This window comes from Onychomys torridus, chromosome 5 (genome assembly GCF_903995425.1).
Source record: "Onychomys torridus chromosome 5, mOncTor1.1, whole genome shotgun sequence".
NCBI lineage: Eukaryota > Metazoa > Chordata > Mammalia > Rodentia > Cricetidae > Onychomys > Onychomys torridus.
This window is the reverse complement of record NC_050447.1, coordinates 7,645,139-7,666,300: the sequence shown is the minus strand read 5'-3', so window position 1 is coordinate 7,666,300 and position 21,162 is coordinate 7,645,139. Positions and strand designations below refer to the sequence as shown.

The 21,162-nt window shown below is 39.5% G+C and overlaps 1 protein-coding gene across 1 annotated transcript; it reads right to left on the bottom strand.

Annotated features, from left to right (window-relative positions):
* Positions 1-8,333: 8,333 nt before the first annotated feature.
* LOC118583855 (glycophorin-A-like) lies at positions 8,334-20,687 on the bottom strand. Its single transcript, XM_036187578.1, has 6 exons — positions 20,649-20,687; positions 18,536-18,574; positions 12,426-12,512; positions 9,355-9,390; positions 8,542-8,627; positions 8,334-8,360 (listed from the first exon to the last, which is right to left on the bottom strand). The coding sequence occupies exons 1-6, from the start codon at positions 20,683-20,685 to the stop codon at positions 8,334-8,336; spliced, it is 312 nt and encodes a 103-aa protein (XP_036043471.1). The 5' UTR covers positions 20,686-20,687.
* Between the last annotated feature and the right edge of the window lie 475 nt (positions 20,688-21,162).

Below are 21,162 nucleotides of genomic sequence, written 5' to 3'. Positions count from 1 at the left end.
TAGAATATTCATGGCTATTTGCACACATTTTGGTTTTCTAGCTAAGGGATTTTCAACCTAGCAATAGTGACATTTTGGGCTAAATAGTTCTTTGTGGTGTATGTGTAGGCTGTGGTGAAGATGGGGTGTCTCCTGTCTTCTGACCTCTCCCCACTGTGTGCCAATAGTACAACCTCTGTCACTTGTGGCATGGCCAAATGCTACCTCCATGATGGAACAGGAGCAATGTAGGCATGTGTAAGAACCACTTTTGGGATACACTTCATTATGATTTCGTCTTGGAGACAGTATAGACAGCAGTCATCTGCTTAGCCATTGGGTCAGCCTCTGTTGGAATGCTGAAATAGCATACTGACCTATTTGGAAAATTACTTTTGGCTCTTTGTGTCTCAGATTTTTCACCTATAAAAATGAGAAATTAATATGCCCCAATGTCTAATAGTAGAGATACTTTGATGTGAAGAAATTAAAATATTTAATACTTCTATATATCAGTAATACCAGAAAGAATTTAATTTACTTACATTAAGACATATTAAGCTGAATACTTTTGATAGAAAGATGTTATCTTTCAACTGAGAAGGCAAATGATTTTCAAATTAATTGGCAATATTTAAACCGTTATTCAATCACAGTTCTATTTAATTGAATAAATAATATCTTCAGAGCATCCTATTACAAATAACACCACTTACCAGAGAAAGAAGCCAAGAGAAGGGTCAAGGACAATCCATGAGTAACTTAAACTGAGGCTGAAAAAATGTGTTATAATGAGTTTTGCTAGCATTTGACAAAACCATTTCTAAGAGACTTACACCAAGAAAGTAACCCTAATTAATAACCTTCTTTGAATAATGTCCACCCACTGGAGGTGCAAACCCAGATTAAACTCTGTTCATAACTCTGGAAAGAAGAAGAAGTTCAAGGCTGTATTCAAATCACAGGATACCACTTAATCTCCTCAAGTTCGATTCTCAAGCCCATCTATACTGAAGTGTTCTTTAGATGACCCCTGCAGGGCTGGAATTCTTGTCCCTATGTTGCAAGCTGCTTTCATAGTCACTGGAACACATTGGACATGGAACCCGGTAAGAACTCAGAACTTTAGATGACTATTCTGGCCAGTCATAGGTAAATTCCATGTAGGCTGTCCATAGGGGAAATGTGTCTTAGCAACTGTCTTGTACAGGTTTGTCTGTAACTTTGAAAATGTTAATGGCTTAAACTTTTTCAAAATGTAACTGGGCATATTATAGACTATTAAGAATCTCAAACAAAATGAAAGGAAAAGACCAAGATTGACTATAATCCTGTACCCTAAGATTAGCATTTAGCTCTGCAAACAGCACTCCCCCCAACATCGAGCTCTTTACATAGAACTCGTCATCTTTCACATACTGTTGTAGGTTTATTAACACCCTTTCTTATTTGTAGAACTTGTAGTTTGCATTGTGATGTCATCATGTCCCAAGGTTTCCAAAATGCTCTATATTTTTACATATCCAAAGAAGTCATCTTGGGAGTTATGATACACATTTATGCAAAGGCTGAGGCTGAGCAGAGGTCTTCATCTTCCTGTCAATCAAGGGAAGAGATGCAGCATATGCCTCCACTTTATGTCTCCTATGAGCAAGACAGAGTGTGTCCGTGTAAGAGGGTGCAGAGCATGGGAACACTGGGGTCATTGGGTTTACCTTTCCTTTGGGGGACTGTGAGTTTCCTGGAATCCTTCTGAGACTTCTGACCCAGGAACACTCCAGAATGATCTGTTATACCCTTGGGTGAGATAAAGCCCTTCTCTGAATATTCTACTCTTTGCAGTCATTCTTTTAACTGCTAACAGAAGACATGCTTAATTCTAGAAGCTGAAAATGAGTTTGCAGCCACCAGTGAATGCCCTCCAGGAGGACAGAGCTGGGGACACGACATGTCAGCCCTGACTTGTCGCAGGCACACTCATGCTGTGGGTAGAATTTTTCCTATCTTTTTATTTGAGCAGTGTCTTGATTTCAGGAGTTTCTTTTGTGAAAATAGCTATTTGGTGGACTAAAAGCTTAAGATACAGGACATGGGTATACTCTTCCCCAGTTCTTCGAATTCATTATTCACAATGAATGCTTCTGTCTCCCATGTGGACCCTCTGTTTACATCTCTATAAGGAAACACCCAGCATCTAATGATCTATTTTCTAACTAGCTTCACCACCTCACCTCAATCTTCAATTTTAAGAACTTCAATTATAGTCGTGCTTGGGGTCCACAGGATGTCTTCACAGGAAAGAGTTCTTTCTGCTTTTTTTTTTTTTTTTTTTTTTTTTTTTGCCAATTTAATTATAAAAAAATACAAAGAGGCTAAAGGTCACTTCTTCATGCAAACACTAAATTTCAATGACAGCCAATTGAGAAGCACAGAGAAACTGTCCAGAACAGTTCCAGGAGGTTAAAGCAATTTGTGCTTTAATTATCCTCTGCATTCCAGAGCTCTGGTTGAGACAGAACATTATTCTATCTCTTACTGTCTTTGACCAGTAAATTGCTTTAGACACAAGATTAGACTCAGGTCCTTTCTTAGTCTAGTGTTTTATATTGTTTGAAATAAGTACATTTAAAATTACCTTAGCACTTGGGTCATCATTGGATTATAATAACTGAATGATATTCTTAAATCTACTTAAAATATATATCAATAGGGCTGGAGAGATGGCTCAGAGGTTAAGAGCACTGACTGTTCTTCCAGAGGTCCTGAGTTTAATTCCCAGCAACCACATGGTGGCTCACAACCATCTGTAATGATATCTGGCACCCTCTTCTGTATACATAATAAATAAATACATCTTTAAAAAATATATATATCAACAATATTCTCTTATTTCCATTTTTATTTTAAATAGGTGACAAGCATAAAGCATTCTCTGAACAGGCAAGTAGATTCTTTAAAAAATTATTAAAAGTATATTTAAATTTCTAGGACTAAATATGTACTATAGCTATTTACTTAGTTATCAGAAAACAAGGTAAAGCCATATGGAATCTTGTCAACTTGAAATCGATAGTCACAGGTCTTGTTTTATTTTGTTTTTTGAAAGATATTTTGTTAATTGTTCAAGAATTTCATATAATGTATTTCAAAATACATATTCATTTCTTACCCCCTCTGGCACTCCCAGATCCACCTCTACCTCCCCATACCCTCCCAAATTCAAGTCCTCTCTAATAAAAACTGATTATTTTAAGTTTTGCTATAAAGGAGTACAGTGTCAAGTCTAGTCACAAAGTTACTTGTTACTTAGTCACTTCTATCTAGAAAGTTCTTTTTGATAATTCATTTCCCAAAGTTTTATTAATAAGGGAAGCTTTCACTGGATGGATTCAAGAAGTTTGTTGGGAACTCAGATTACCCATTAAAGTTTTCACCTGCACATCATATTTACACATATTGCTGTAGTTACTTTCTGATTTGCAAAGATGGGTCTATGGTTATTTTCATCCTTAGAGTACTCTGGTCTTTAAACATCTTTTTGCAACATTAGTCTGCGCTCTGAAGGAATCAATCCAACACTGTCAGACAAATTACTTTGAATCACCCAAAAGCAACTTGTTGTTCAAAATATCCAATACTTTTGTGTTGACTTACATATCAAATAACAGATGTGTGTCCTTGCATACATTTATGTTTGTGGCATTTCTGAATTTGAGCTTTATTAGTGTGGGAAAAGCACCCACCCCACTAACATGGAACTGAGCATTGCCTGTCTGGCAAGGAAGGACAGGGCTAGGACTTGCTGGCCTTTTAGTTTATTTAAAACAATGAAGCTGAATTCAGCAGTTAGAATGGTAAAGAAACTTGGATTTCATGGAGATAATATAAGCCTTTCAATGATAACATTATGAACAAAATATAACACAGTTGAATAAGTCAATCTTAATGGACAGCATATAAACTCAATTGAAATTTTGGAGCAAAATTTCTAGTCAAGTAGTTACAATTTTTACCAACACAAAATCAAGTTTACAAAGAAACTTGTTCTTCATCTTCAGTTACTAATGACAAGAGGTGTCCCTCTCATCCCCACCCATGTGATCTTCAGTTACTAATGAAAAGAGGTGTCCCTCCCCCCCATGTGATCTTCAGTTACTAATGACAAGAGGTGTCCCCCCCACCCCCATCATGAAGCTTCAAATGGTGATATTTTCTCTTATAACAGTACAGCTCAGGAAGGTACATAGTTTACTGAGATGTCTGATTCTTGTATTACTTTTTCCATTGACTGAAATCTTGTGTTTTCTCTGAGGTCTTTCAAACATCAGCAGGCTCTTCTTGAACAATGCTCTGTAGAAGGATGGGGCAGGTACAAAACAGTCATACAGGACACCGTTAAATTTGAAACAACATGAGATCATTGCATCAAAGAAATGCCAGGATGCTACATTCTTGGAGCAGTCTTCGAATGGAATTGTTATAAAATAGCCTTGGCTTAGCTATATTGGAGGGTTTGTTTGTATGTTTTAGAAAGGCACAAAGTTTTTTCTTTTGAAGATCTATTTTAGAAATCCCAGGTGAGAAACAAACACAGTTCTGCTCTTCCCTTCTCCAGAGATGAGAAACCACAGAAAGTGGGTAGTGGTAGGGCCTAGAGCCACAACAGTAACAAAGTGAGTTGATTTACTCGTGATTTACACATACACGTGATCAAATTGAAGGCAGGCTCCCAGTCTGCGAGGTCTTTCTTAGGAATAACATCCTTTTTGAAGAACCTGCACAGAAGCTTGTTGCTGCACTCCTCTGACTGCTTAGAGGAACGGCATTCAGCCAGCTCCCTGAGTGCACTTAGGTCACGTCCTGTCTCAAGAATATACATACAAAAGGGACGTGAGAGCATTTGCCCCGATAGCATTTCCCAATCTTCTTGTGTTTGATACCACAGGCCAGTATCTCAAATATGCCCAGTGAAACAGATCCTGGTAGGTTACGTGAGGCTGGTAGGGTCACATGAAGAAGCAGTTGGGCAGTTGACTAAAATTCACTTACTCTAATTTCCCACCAAGCCCACGTTCATTACTAAGTACATCTCCCTTACATGATTAAAACAAAGTCATCCCAAGAACCCACATACACTCACATCTAATCAGGAATCTGTGTGCCGGGGGAAGAAAAGGACAACTCCTCAAGATTGTAAGCTAAGGGGTGGGGTGTGGGTCTGGAAGCAGGTTGTCTCTGCAGCTCTGCAGCCAGGGCTGCCTGCCTCTGCAGCCGGGGCTACCTCTGCAGCTCTGCATCTGGGGCTGTCTCTGCAGCTCTGCATCTGGGGCTGTCTCTGCAGCTCTGCAGCCGGGGCTGCCTGCCTCTGCAGCCGGGGCTACCTCTGCAGCTCTGCATCTGGGGCTGTCTCTGCAGCTCTGCAGCCAGGGCTGCCTGCCTCTGCAGCCGGAGCATCACATCCTAACCATGGCTGGCTCTCCCACATGTATTGCTTTGCTGGTTGGGAACTAAGGAGTACACTAAAAGAATGTTCGTTTGTTTTTCTTTCACTTATAGAATTTGTTTTACTTTAAAAAAAGAAAAGAAAAAGAAAACATTTGAGTCATAACATCAGTAACCCAGACTCAGAAGGACAAACATGGTATGTACTCACTCATAAGTGGATACTAGATGTAAAGCAAAGGATGACCAGACTACAACTCACAACTCCAGGGAGGCTAGCTAGTAAAGAGGACCCTAAGAAAGACAGGGATTGCCCAGCAGAGAAATGGATGAGTTCTACATGAGCAAACTGGGGGTGAGTGAGAGTAATGGAGGGCAAGGGTCAGGGGAAAGAGAGCTTAGGGGAGTGGGAGGTCCCAGCTGGATCAGGAACAGAATGGGAACAAGGAAAGAGATACCATGATAAATGAAGACCCCATGGGAATAGGAAGAAGCAGAGTGCTAGGGAGGCCCCCAGAAATCCACAATAGACTGGCAATGGTCAAGAGAGTGCCTGAGATGACCTACTCTGGTGATCAGATGGCCAAACACTCTGTCATGATAGAACTCTCATCTAGTGACTGATGGAAGCAGATGCAGAGATCCACGGCCAAGCCCCAGGTGGAGCTCCAGGAGTCCAATTGGTGAGAGAGAGGAGGAATTATAAGAGCAAGAGATATTGAGACCATGATTAGAAAAAGCACAGGGACAACTAGCCAAACTAGTGGAAACATATGAACTATGAACCAATAGCTGAGGAGCCCCCATGGAACTGGATCAGGCCCTCTGGATAAGTGAGACAGTTGATCAGCTTGAACTGTTTGGGAGGCACCCAGGCAGTGGGACTGGGACCTGTCTTTGGTGCTTGGGCTGGCTTTCTGGAGCCTGGGTCCTATGCAGGGACACTTTGCTCAGCCTGGGTGAAGGGATGAGGGGACAGGACCTGCCTTGGCTGAGTCTGCCAGGCTGAGCTGACTCCCCAGGGAGACCTTGCCTTGGAGGAAGTGGTAATGGGGTGGATTGGGGGGGAAGGCTGGGGGGTGGGAGGAGGGAAGACAGGGGAATCTGTGGCTGATATGTAAAATTAAATTAATTATAAAATAAAAATATTTAACATAAAATAAAAAAAAATTAGCATTGGTGAATCCAGTTAGTTTGCTTCTTCCCCACGATTCAGAAGGGCAGAATTCACTAATCCATTCCTTTCCCCAAACACCAAATGGATATTTCAGGGCTTGAACAGTACCTAAGAGAGAATTTCATTTTCACAGAAAATGACTTTTCTACAATGTATAGAGACAATACCACTAACCTGTTCAATAGAACTTAGAGGCACATCTGTGTCTTCACTCTTGGGAGGTTGTATGTTAACTGAACTTTTCTAGGAACAAAACCCAAAAAAACTATCACCACCATTTTCTAAATTAAATAAAAGTGCCTCAAACAAAATCATTTTTTCTAAACTCCTTTACTTTTGGTTGAAAGTTATAGAGTCTAATTCTATTGGGAAAAGTCTCTATCTCATAGATACATATGAACATTGATTTAAATTCTGTTTTGTTTTGTTGCAACAGGATCTCATTATGTGCAGCCCTGGCTGTCCTACTAGAACTAGCTCTGTAGACCAGGCTGGTCTCAAACTCACAGAGATCTACCTGCCTCTGCCTCCTGACGTGGAAATAAAAATAAAAATGAAGAGTCTAGAGTCATGTTGCCCAGACCCAAATTCTTCTGTATATAAAGAGAGAATATTCTATGAATTTTGCCAACTGAACATTTCAGGGTTTTAACATTAGTTAAGAGACAATTTCATTTTCACATATTTTCTGAGAAAATGACTTTTCTCCAATGTATAGACTTGAGATGAAGGAGTCATCTCATATCCGACATATCTCAGATGACAAGCAAGCACCTATTAATTAATATACAGCCAAATTACTAATAAATAATGAAATGTGTAACCTTGACTGACAAAGTGTTAACTATTTGCATTGAATAATGAGAATCAGTGATTGAACTGACCAATTGTGGGAATTGCCAATAAAAGTGGCTGAAGATCCAAGCAAAGAGATGGTGTAGATTTCCTGCCATTTTTAGTGTGATGGCCCTGCTACCATAGTGTGGTCTCCACCATAACTTTATCAATACAATACAGACAGATCATGGTTATGGTGGATCAATCAGGGAGAGATTAAAAACAGAAGATGCTAAATGCCCAGCTGTCAATCTTATATGACTTGGTGCTTGGGATATAGGACATAGTACTATATAGCACTTAGGGACAGTATCACAAATGTACAAGGTTTGTGTCTCAAATGTCTTAGGTAGAAACCTATATACTCTAGAAAGCTGTTGAATATATATATTCAACAAATTATAGAAATAATTCCTGAAAGTACAGTCTTGTATATGTCTTTAAAAATAGCTCTAATGATTAAAAATTCACATGGTAAAAATTCATGGGTGAATTTTGAATAATTTATTTCAGAAACAGCTAGAATAGAAATAAGTAGAAATGGGTCTGGAGAGACTTCTCAGTGGTTAGGAACAGTGACTGATCTTACAAAAGACCCCGGTTTGGTTCCCAGTACCCACACTGGGCTGGTTACAACCAGTTCCAGGGGATCTGATCATTTCTGGATGCTGGAGACAATTTCATAGACATGGTACATCCAAACTCATGCAAACACACACCACACACACACACACACACACACACACACACACACACACACACACACACACACACACACACACAATATAAATCTTAAAAAAGGAAATAAGTAGAAGTTTTAAATGTATCTAAGTATGACATATTGTCTTAAATAAATATTTTATTCACAAATTAAATACAAGTAGAAAATTTTACTGGTTCAAATAGATTTATATGCAGAAATCACCTTAAATTTGGCAAATGAAAAAGTGGTTCAGTTGAGGATTGTGTGTTTTTATGTGTCTAGTTAAAAAGGATAGAGCTTTACAAAATTTTGCTTCTCTTGTGTTCCAGTTGTACTCAGAAAACTATGCCACCCAAAGTTGTCCACACTGGTACTTAAAACAGGATGGACAGTGAACTCTTACCTTAGTTACTAGGCTGACTAAGTAATAAAAGAGAAGGATAGTTCCAACGATGCCAGCGATCACCCCCAAAACAATGGCTATTGTCACTATGGGAGATAAAAAGGAAGAAAGTGAAGAACCAACTGTGTCATTTGAAAAACCAAACAGGGTGATATAACCTTGTCTGCTCACAGAAAATGCATTAATACTTCATAGTTTTGTCCACATTTAATCTTTAAAAATTTTGGATTTTGATGGTAAACTTGTGGGCGTCTGGAACTTTATGCATCTCAGCCACACAGTGAATTTAACCAGGAGTTGTGATGCCCAGTTCGGTATTCTTTGCAGGCATAATTGCAGACAAGAGTTGGCTGGTATTTGATATTGATTGGGAAAAGCCACAAACTCTCTGATGTTTGGACATTATGAGAGAAAACAATGTTTTCATGTATGAAATGGATCATAGAATCACAGGTTTGGAAGGGAAGTAGCACAAACAGCTTACAAATGAGTAAATCAAGTTGAATGAGGCTGAGCTACCCAATCAGACCATGGGAGAACAGAATTAGAAATATTCTCCAGGTCACCTGTGTTCCGAGCATTGTCTTGTTATGGTCCACTTCCTGCACACTCATTGACAAAAACAAAAGACCATATCATGTATTGCTACTTCCAAAGTTTAAAAGGAAAACGCTCTTCCTTCAAAATCAGGACTGACGTTAATGGCATATATTCATAATGGCATAGACCCTGTCACTTCTTTGGCATATGAAATGAAAACAATACAATTTAAAAATGGAATGGTTGTCATTTCATTAAAGCACACCAACATACCTGGCTCGGAAAAAGGGTGTTTGATTCTTCCCAGTTCTGAAAAATAAAGTTTTCAAAGTAAGTCAGAATAATAAGTGGCATATGCCTTTACAAAAAAAATGTTTTAAAATAAGAGGATTTCTGCTGTGGAATAATCCTTCTGTACACTGTGAAAATGTGTTGCTTTCATTGTTAATAAAAAGCTAATTGGCTGATAGCTAGGCGGGATTTTTGGGATAGAGAGAATGCTGGGCGGAAGAAGGGTGGAGTCAGAGGAGTCTTGAGCCAGACACAAAAGAAACAACATGGGAAGTTCACAGATGAGGTAAACAAGCCTTGGATAGCACACATAAATAAAAATGGGTTCATTTCCATTGTAAGAGCTGGTTAGTGGCAAGCCTGAGCTATCGGTTGAGCACTTACAATTAATATTAATCTCTGTGTGGTTATTTGGGAGTGGCTGCCAAGATACAGAAAAGCTCTGCCTACAGATTTCCTTTCTTCTTTTTGAGATTATAATTTATTATATTTCTCCTTTCCCTTTTCTCTCTCCAAAATCTCCCATGGACCCTTCCCCACTGCCCTTCAAATTTATGGCCTCTTTTTTTTTAAAGAAACAAACAAACAAACAAACAAACTGTTATTACACGCACATATGTATATGTAGATACATATAAATTCCCAAATATAACCTGTTCAGCCTATATAATTTTACCTGTATATATGTTTTTAGAGAACTATAGGTGACTGAGGAATGCTGGGAATGGGAGGAATATCCTTCCCCAGAGAAGGACGTACTAACTGGTTGTCCAATTTCTTATTCTTAACCATTTCGGGGGGGAGTTATTGGTCACTTTCCAACACTAAAGTATTTGTGTTGGCTCAGGTGAGTGTTTGAACATCTGACTTTCAGTTGATTGGACTCTGATGAGGTTATGGGGTGGTGCAGCCTAGATGGTGCTGGTGAGACACTGTGCAAGTTACAGCCTTGCCTCATTTCCTGATGGAGTTCTCGGCTTTGAATTTTCAGTTGCAGGCGTGATTTCTCCATGCCTCCCACCACATGGACTCACTCCTGGACTCATAAGCCAAATGACTCTTCCATGAGTTGCTTTTGGTCATGGTGCTTTGTTTTAGCAGCAGAAAAGTAACTAATCCATTGTATTAAGGAACATGTCATTCTTACCTCCAATCATTTCAATGTGAACCTTTACCACCCAACAAATATTCTTGGGTGAGAAACTTGCCAACCAGCTCAATAACTGAGGGGAAGGGGTGAGGAAATGTTAGAGGAACACCTGATGACTTCATAAGGGTGTGGAAACATGTGAAAAAGTGAGACAGTAGAGACTCTCAGCCAACACTCCACACACTCTATTTACTATTCCAGCCTAATGAGGCTCACATGGTTATCAGTCTTCTGGATTTATGGCTTGGCCAGTGACTGAATCCAAATACTTCTTGTGTTTCATTTGAACGTTAGGCAGTGGTTCCACCAGATTTCCTATCTGTTAAGGTTTCTTAACAAAGCCCTAATAGAATCAATCTTCCCCCACCAGTCCACACCACAGAGTTTTTTCTCTCCTGCCCTTTCACCAATGAAGCCCTCACACTATCACAACCGAAGTCTCCTGTTTTTATTACAAATAATTGTCTCATATGACATGGTTTCACATGGCCAAGAATTTGGATATATTTTGCCACCCTCTAGGACTGAGAGTTCTAGAGAGCGGCAATATATATATAAAAAAAAGATTCATTAAAGCTTTTTGTCTCTCTTTTTGGGGCTAAGCATATAGGCTTTGGATTCAACTACAGGATGTCTATTGCTTTAGCAAGTTACTTAATTTCTCAGTGATTTACAGTTTTTTCAGAGAAAATGAGAATTATAATTTTTATGTCTCTGGGTTGTTGTTAGACTGTTAACTGATGCATGAAAATAAATAGTGCCCTGTCCCACCACAGCTGTCCTTTATAGAATACATGTTGTGTAGCACTGCATAGGGGCTCTACATGTTTTCCAGTTGATGTCTTCATGTTGGCTCCATGTTGCAGTTACTCTCTAGTGAGATTGTTAATTGGATCCATGAGCCCAAACAGTAGTTCTAAGCACTTGGCCTAATTTTTCTCCCTTGGCTTCTGAAGCCTATTGCTTCCATTCATTTCAGTAGATACTTCTCAATATTTCCAACTCACTTATGATCCTGAAGCCATTTGAGTCTTTCTGAGGCTCTATTTTAAATGCGGAGTGCCTTCTCTAAGCCCATCTCTAAGTCCACAGAAGACCATCTACCTTCTTCCTTTTAGTAAACTAGACAGACAGACAGACACACATGCACACACACATCCCACCTACCTTCTTCCTTTTAGAAAACTAGACACACATACACACACACACACACAGACACACACAGACAATTTATGTTCTTCTTTCTAGAAAACTAGACAGACAGACAGACATATAGATAGACAGACAGACAGACAGACACACACACACACACACACACACAGAGAGAGAGAGAGAGAGAGAGAGAGAGAGAGAGAGAGAGAGAGAGAGAGAGAGAGAGATCTCACAAGCAATCGCACCACAGGCTCACACTTATCTCCACGCCCAGCTGAGCTTATGGCTATCAGCTTGCAGGCATGGGGATGCATCTGGCTCTGGACCTGCATTCTGACTGACCTCCTATTTAATCTGTGGAGAAACACTGTGGGGCAAGTGTGACTGGCTTCCTTTTAAGATTAATGGCATGGAGGTCCCTCAAGGCAATTCATTCAAGGTCTGTAGGGAAATGGGGCCAGCCCAGGTGAGCTAGTTTGGTTTGCTCCAGACTCTCTGAGGCCTTCGCTCCTGGTACCTTTATTTGCCCCCCACCTCCTGCCAATTTCTGGGTCATATTTATCATTTGGGTGATTTCCTGGTTTTAGTTTCTTTGATTCACAATGTTATTTCTGTGTGCTATTCCAAAGTGAGAGGCCCTGAGCCACCTAGCTGGCATTTCTCAGTGTTGGCCAGTTTCCCTATGGTCACCAGTGGGATCCCACTGAGGAAATCTGCATCACAATATAGAGTAGGTGGAAATACAACAAACCTGTACCATTCGGTGCTGTGAGGATGGGGGCTTCAGGAGTGACAGACCGGTTACCAAGGGACATGTCAAATGGTGTGACAGTGATACCTGTGTAAAGCAGAAGTTGAGAAAGAGAACAAATATGCAGTGAAGAACTCAGTTTCACCCCATGCCCCTTGGTGGCAGCTTCAGAACATCCTTAAAACACAGGCACAGAGACAGGATGAGTGTGGCTTAGTTTTCTCAGCTCTGAAATGACCATACCTCTGGTAACATCTCTCAGAAAGTCACTTTTGATTTTGGATTTCACCAGACTTAGACTGCATGGGCAATGGTGCAGAACCAATAATGTCACAGACAGTCTGGAATTTGAGACATCATCACTACAGGTGCCTCATAGTTCATGAGAGGGACGGAATGGAGAGGTGAGTTGACAATGGCAGGAGAGGCTCCAGGGACAGGCAGGTGCCACACAACATGGCTGCTTGTGCATGTGGACGTTATGCTTCACTAAGGTTCTGATAGGTGGCAACTACTGTCAATAGCACCCAGGAGGAGGTGGATAAAGAGGGCATGCCTAGAGAGGTACATGAAGGAACCCCTCCTTGTGGCCAAGACCTTTCTGGATAAGCAGTCCTCTTATATACAAGCCACCCCTCCTTACAGAGAGTCCTTATCACTCCTTAACATTGCCTTCAGTGAAGACCTGTTGGTTTAAATTGTTCTTGTGCACAAGCAGGCAGAGACAACATAGAAACAAAGCATATTGAGGATATGGCTGTGCTGTCAGGACTGATGGGCAGAAGAAGCTCAATTTATATGACATTCACTTGTCCTCAAATGCCATTCTTTTGTTTTCTTAAGCATTTACAAATATAAAAGCCATAAGTTGTAGATTGCACAAAATCTGCAAGCTATGTACAGTTTTCTGAGCCCCATATTTATCTAATCAGCCTCTTTGGCTATGGAACCCAATTATCAGGGTTCTTAGTCCCCCTGAGACAATCCCATCATGTTTAACCTAGTGTATGCCTGCACTAGTGACCCATGATGTTCCTGTTAGATTTTGGATGGATCCCCTCTGAATACTTTACTGCCACCAAACTGAGGGCATCAATAGCCCATGAGACACCTGAAGTTTACTGAAGCCATTGGCCATTTGGCTCAGGTGCAACTTTATCCATCTCATATAGGATGCACTAAGATATATAGGTAACCAATGAAAAAATGAGCAATTAGGCTGTGTGGCTTCCCATATATAAGAGAGAATAAGAACAAATAAATGTGTATGCATGTCATACTTCCTACATATTTTACATTATTTGTTTGTTCATCTACTTATTTATATGTCTGTATGCATGTGTGGGCATCAGTGTACCACAGTGTGTGTGTGGAAGGCAAAAGACAGCTTGTGGGAGTTGGTTATCTTCTACTATGTGGATTCTGAACATCAAACTCAGGAGGTTAAGCTTGGCAGCAAGCACCTGTACTTAAAAAGGATGAGGAGGGTTATTTTCATAGTAGATACATTACAGAATGACACTTAGGTAAATATGGGACATTGTAGCTCCTAAACACAGGAATCAGGACTGTTAACCAAAGGAGAAATTGACATAAATATAATACTAAATTTTAACAGAGTTCTTCAATTGTGACAGACCAAGAAAAAAAATCCAAACTACTTGCAATAATAAATGATTACATTATACTTCTAATTTAGTCATAAATAAAAGAACATATACTTTGTAATCATGTCTGCTAACATTCCCATGCAAGGCCCCACTCATTCTGTAGGTACATTGTTCCACTGCGTGACAGAGGATTTTGAGATCTGCACTCAAAAAATAGTTCAGGAGGGAAGGTGAACTTCTACAGTATTTGCTTCTGGTAAGCTACAGATCTCAGTGTCACCATCCATCGTACTGGTGACCTCAAATAAATAGTTGTATTCATTTTGTTTTGTATTTTTATTTAATTTCTTCCATTTTAAGTATTGAATATAATCATGATATGACTGGCCACATCAAAGAGTTGCTCTCAGATTAAAAAATATCCATGTTACAAAAGAGTAATAAATTAAGACTGTCTCATGGGTTTGGAGGCAGCTTAATTGCTGTCCTTACAGGAGAAGACAGACTATAAACCTTCACTAAAGGCTTCTCCTTATGAAAAAAAGCAGAAAACACAATTATAAGAGGAAGAGTCAAGCCTGAAATATCATTGTGTATGACAAACAAAGCCACCACAGTTGTCCACTCAGTACGTAGACTAGAGTTGAGTTACATAAAGGCAAATGAATCCAACTGAGGACTAGGGGCACTTTGGCCAGTTATTTGCATCTTTCATTAGTATAAAATGAGATTATTACTAGTGTATACATCACATCATCACTGACCACATTAAATGAATGTATGTGTATAGTGATTTAACAGAATGGAAAGGCTGATCCTAAAACACACATGGAATGAATAGATCCAAGTAGCCAAAGCAGTGTCCAAGGACACAGTCTGAAGATTCAAACTTCCTGAGTTCAAAATTCATGATGAAAAAAAAAAAAACCAGAAAACAAACAAACAAACAAACAAACAAAAATTTCAATGTTTGGAGAGTTGTGTTGCTCTAGTGATAAACATAAAGATCAGTGGGATAGGTTTGAGAATCCAGAAGTTAATTTATATCTATGACTAATTTTCAAAGTAGTGTGGAGGCCATTCAATGGAGAAAAGCAGTATTTTCAATAACTGCTATATTTACATACAAAAAGGTAAAGAACTTTTTCTTCATGTTACACAAGAATATTAACTCAAAATTTATTGAAGACATAGATATATACATACAATGTATGTATATATATTTAAATTATCATATAGAGCATATGTATATGTGTATATGTATATACACATACACACACTGATGTATATAAGGTAAAACTGTAAAACTACCCTTGGAAGAAAAAGTACAGCTATATTTTATAATCTTGAATTTGGAAAAATGGTTCTTCAGATATGACACCATAAATAAAAGCAACAAAATAGGAAATAGAGTCCATAAAAATACATTAAAAGGTAAAAAAGATGGTCATAGTATGAGAGAAAATATTTTCAAGTCATTTATCTGATAAGATGACATCTAGAATATACAAAGAATTTTTACAACTATACAACAAAAAATTTAGACATTTTAAACATTTCAATAGACATTTCCCCCAAAGAATAAATGAAATGAAAATGCCAACAGCTGTGGTAAAAGTTGCTGGGCATCATTAGTCCTGAGGGAAATGCAAATTAGAAACCTCACCTGCTAGCATGGCTGCATGGAGGTTTGCCAAAGTAGTGTGGGTTGGCTTAAGACTTTCTATGTTTATTACCAGAAAAAGTCAAGTACATAGAAGCATCTTTCACTTTTAGAGGTCTTCAATTGTATCCTAGACCTTCAACATTGTACATTAAGTAGGCTTTTGTTAGATGATTTTGCTTAACTGTAGGCTAATACAAGCATTCTAAACACACTTAAGGGAGATTGGCCTAAGCTGTGAGATTTAGGTGCATCAGGTTCATTTTTTTCACTATAGTTTGGGGACATTACCCCAGGATAAGTCAAGGACCATCAGCAATTCAAAAGGTGGAAATTATAAGTGTGAGCAAAGATCTGGAGAAACTGGAATCTTTACACCCTGGTGGGAGAAAAGTAAATAGTGTAGGTCCTGTGAGGAAAGTCTGGGGCCAACTCAGCAAACAAAATGCAGTATCTATGACTCCATAATTTGACCTCTGTGGATATTGACATGGGTGTCCTTTCCAAAAGTAGCATATGAATACTCATAGCAGCCCAATTCACAAGAGCTCAAATACACACACATTGCTATTAAATTTCTGTCAATGAATGAATAATTCATTCATTCAATGGGATAACTTCCAGCCCTAAAAAGGAATGAATACTTCATGCCCCCAGTATGCACAGATAAACATGTTATCCTAAGAGAAACAAACCTCACAAATGCCACCTGTTGTATGACTCTATTTATTTGAAATATGCAAAATAAATAAATCCATAGCAGTAGAAAGAGAATTAGTAGTTGCTGTGGTACTGTGGGCACAGGAGGAGGGAGTGACTGGTAATGGACCTGAGATCGCTTTTGGAATAACAAAGATATTCTGAAAGCAGTCAGCGGTGATGAATATACACCATTCTGGGCAAACCGAACACTTAAGACAGCAAAAATGGTGAACATTATCTCAAGCATATTTCATGTTGGTAAAAAAATGAAATGACTTTATTTCTTGGGGGCATGGGACATTGGTTGAGTATGAGGATACCACAGTAAAATTGTCTAGATTTATACACTACATTCTCCACTCACTGGCTAGAGGTAAATTTTTGAAACATTTTGAATTTCTGTTTCTTTCATCTGCAAATAAAATACTTATTGGAAAGAACTTGTAAAATAATGGAAACAAGCCCAGGAAAGGCTTAGACTGGGCTCAGCAAGAACTCTTTACATCTCATTTTCTTGTAATAAATACATACAATGTTTGAATATACATCACAGCTCCATTAACCAGAAGCAATAGAAGCCAACCTTTTTTTTTTTTTTTTTTTGAGATGGTTTTTTGAAGTGGAGGCTTTACTTTCTCTGTGTCTGACTATATATTTTTGTAGCCTTGGATACAAAATTCCAAGGGTTTCCTAACAGCACTGAGCATGTGTGATTACTACCTGCATGGAAACTGCTTGGAAATATAGACAAACTGAGGTCCTTGTTTGGGGTGGGGGGTAGGACAAAGGCTAAATGTTACTCAAAACAGATCTCACTTTTAACCTGGACTGGAAGAAACACAGCTAAGCAGAACCTCTTTTACTTATATTTACAAACACTTCCAAGCACTAGATTCTTCTTCCCTGTGTTGAGTGGTTTGGTTTTCTGTATTCTGTCAAGTTCATTGCTTAGATTGAACAGTGTCTTTGTTCTATACCACCTTAGAGGAAGCTCAGCTAGTTGCTGAACTTAAGCCTGATGTAAAGATCTCAGGAGATGTCTGTAGAGGACATGAGGGTTAGAACTCCCTCCCCAGACCTACGTCTGAGGTCAGCATGGGGCAAGAAAACTGAAGGAAAAATGGGCAATGCTTCAGGACCCTTCACAGCTCTGAATTAGGCATTGGCCAGAACACTACCTCATTCTCAGGATATGGTAGAAATCTTCAAGCAGTCGTGTGATCTGAGGTCCTATTTTTAGCTGCTTTTCTGATACTCTTAGTTCTAGAAGGTGTGGCAGTTTGGGATGGGAATGAATTCCCATTTCACAACGGAAAGACTAAGATGAGAAACTGTTGCCGATGGTTTGTGTCATGTATTCAATGTTTCTCCTTGCTCTTTCCTCTACTGTATCTCTTGAGAATCAGTTCACATGAACCTTTCCATAAATTTTATTAACCACAGAACAGTGAATAGCATCATGTGTTTTCCTCCATTGACTGGAAAGCACTGTTTGCTGACAACAGCTTTCTAAGAAGCAGGGATTGTATTCATTCATTTTGCTTTTCTAAACGCTTTAAATATTCCTTCAGTGCATGAGATGATCAATTCTCTTTGCAGAAACATTTCTGCTTAGGAACAAGCCAAGGGAAAGAAACTCACGAGCTTACCCCCAGAGGCAACCATGGGAAGTTTCTGGTCAATGTTTCACTGTCAGTTTGTTGCCCCCAGAAGATGTTGCAGATACACCTTACTGAAGACTCAGATGCCAATGGCTAGAAACCCATTATATTAAAAACCCAGAACCTACCCGATGCTGGCAATGACCCTAGATGCTCTTTTTGGAACAGGGAAGTTAGTTCAAATGAGCCTCCCAGAGCCCACAGGGAGCTAACATCTCACCCCAGCTCGAACGGTTAGTAAAAAAAGATTTATCATTTTATTTGATGGGTGTGAGGATTTGCTTTCTTGTGTGTATTGCACCTTTATGTACCTGGTGCCTGTGGAGGCCAAAAGTGGCATTAGATCCCATAGAACTAGAGTTACAGACAGTTATGAGCTGCCATGTGGGTGCTGGGAATTGAACTCAGGTCCTCCGCAAGAGCAACAAGTGCTCTTAACCATGGAAATGTGTTATGTAAAAACATGGGTCCTACCTAAGTCTGGCAATGATGTCGAATATTCTTCTTGGTAACCTGCAATTGAAGAAATAAAGAGGGCAGTTGTAAGAGAATGATCTGAAAGGAAAAGGTGTACAAGTCATTTAAAATGTGTTTCCTACAGCTTACAGAATGGCACAGAATTTGTCAACTATTCATCCGGTAGAAGGCTACTATGCAGAACACACAAAGAACTCTGATACATTAAAACATGGAGAAGTCTTCAAAAATAGGGAAGTGATCTGACCAGATGCTTCTTGAAAAAAGTCGAGGAAACCACGGATGTGTGGAGGAGCCCCACCAGGGAATTGCCATCTCACTCCAGCTGGAACAGCTATTGAAAAAAGATTCACTGATTTTTATTTCATAGGTTTTCCTGCATGTATGCACGTGCAGCTTGTGTGTGCACAGTGCTGGTGGAGGCCAGATGAGGTCAGATTCCCTAGGAGGGGAGCTACAGACAGTTGTGAGCTGCTGAGTGGGTGCTGGGAACAGAACTCAGGAAGAACCTCTGGAAGAGCTACAAGGGCTCTGAATCATGGAGCTGTCTTGCAATGTGCTGTGTAGACCAGAATGGCTTGAACTCACAGAGATCCACCTGCCTCTGACCCTGAGTGCTGGGATTAAAGGTATTTGCCCCCATGCTAGCTGGAATAGTTATTCTTTAAAAAAGAAACAAACAAACAAACCCCAAACCAAGTGTTGAGGACTTGGAGTAAATGTAACTCTTATAAAGAGTTGGTAGGGACATGGATTACTGCAGTCACTGTGAACACAGTATGGAACTCCCCCAAATGTATTACATAGCTGTTCTATTAGTGGCTGTATATTGAAAGGATGTGGAATCAGCTCACCAGAGATACCCACATGTCATGCTTACTGCAGCTCTGTTGGTGTGCACTAGGATGTGGAAGCTGCTTAAGGACACCAGCTTGTGATAAACAGATGATATGGAGTACTTTCAGCCATATATTCAGCTTTGTTCTCCAGTCTGTCATGATCATTATAGCTAGCACCTATTTAGTGGTACTTATCAATACTTACTATGATGATGATTCTTAATGTATAATAAACAGATTCGTCTTGTTTTGGGTGATGGAATGAGTACATTGTGTTAGTACTTTTCTTAGCCCTTCTGCTGTTACAATGAGATAGGTACCGACATTGCCCACATTTTCCCGATGAAGCCAAGGGAGGGACTATGATTTGCCTCAATGTTTTCTAGACTTCTAGATTTGAACCCAGGCTTGCTGTTCCTTGCACCATGTTTTTAACTCCTGCTTCATTCCATCTGCAGGGGAGTCTGGATCTCATCTCTGCATCCCACAGAAAGCTTTGCATCTTTCTGCTCACTCAGATCCAGATCACAGCTGTGCCTATGGGCAAAATATGCTTCACACAGCTGCCTGCTGCTCCCCTGCCTTCTGGACCTTTGCATTTCTAACACAGAATCACTGTGTTTGAGATAACATTGCTTAAAATATCCCCAGAAGGAGGCCAAAAAATAAAGCTACTTTAAAGAAATTTAATAATACATGGAATTTATTTTAACAAACACACTAGTTTAGATTTACCCCAGCCATAGAGCACCTAAACCAATTAAAAAGGTTTTTTGTTTGTTTGTTTAGTTTTCAGTTTTGTAGTAACAGTTTCACAAAGAGAAACCCTTCATGGTTTCCAAGTTCATGCTCACTCACAGCTTGTCTCTTTTCAGCAGGAGAAACTGGATATACTACTTTTGAAAAAGAAAGGCCACAAAGCTACCTTAACCTTCACTACTAACTTTGGCTTGGAAATAAGTCTCTTCATAGCCCCCCAAAAGGAACATGTTTATTTATATAAAGATATTACTCATACTTGATACAACTCTTTTAATTCTGTCTAGGCTTAGAATCAAAGCAAATTTCTCATACTGGGAGACTGTGATTCAGACTGTACCCCAAATGGTGGGCACCGTTGTCCTTGGCTCTCATTGTCAGCTGAATCCTAGTAAAAGCACCCATGAGACTGACATTAACATACCACTCAATTCATTTGTTCAGTTAGGTAAGAAAACCAAAATTCATGGTTTAATAAATGAAACCTCATCAAACTGAAAATACTCACTCACCTGATGTCGACGCCTGAGTGGTTACAGTCTCCTGCATATTGGAAGTGTCACTTTGCTCAGCCAGGGAGGCTAAGTGTTATTCCCTGGCCCTGCCTGCCTGCCAGTATCTCTCAGGTCCACCTTCCCCGGGGCCTCTATCAGTTGATACACATTGGAGAGCACTTAAATGCAGCGAAGTTATTTAGTGTCCGTTAATAAAGATAACCAGAGGGCTGCCTAACTGAGAGGTTGTGTGTAATTAAAATCTTCATTTCAAAGAACTGCCGGCTGTGTTAAATTAACTTAATGTAAATGAAGTGGGCATGGCAAGGTAGCCACAGGAACCCGCAGTTGGACAAAGAGATAAGCTTCGAGGTCTGTGTTAGACTGCTAGACTGCTGTAGAATTCGAATGTTTCTAACTATGGTTCATTAAGAAAGTGACTTCTTATTTATGAATTGATGCTCTTGAGAACAAAAAAGCTTTCAAATTTGTGACAATTCAAACAGTAATGAAAAAGACACGAGACAGGAGA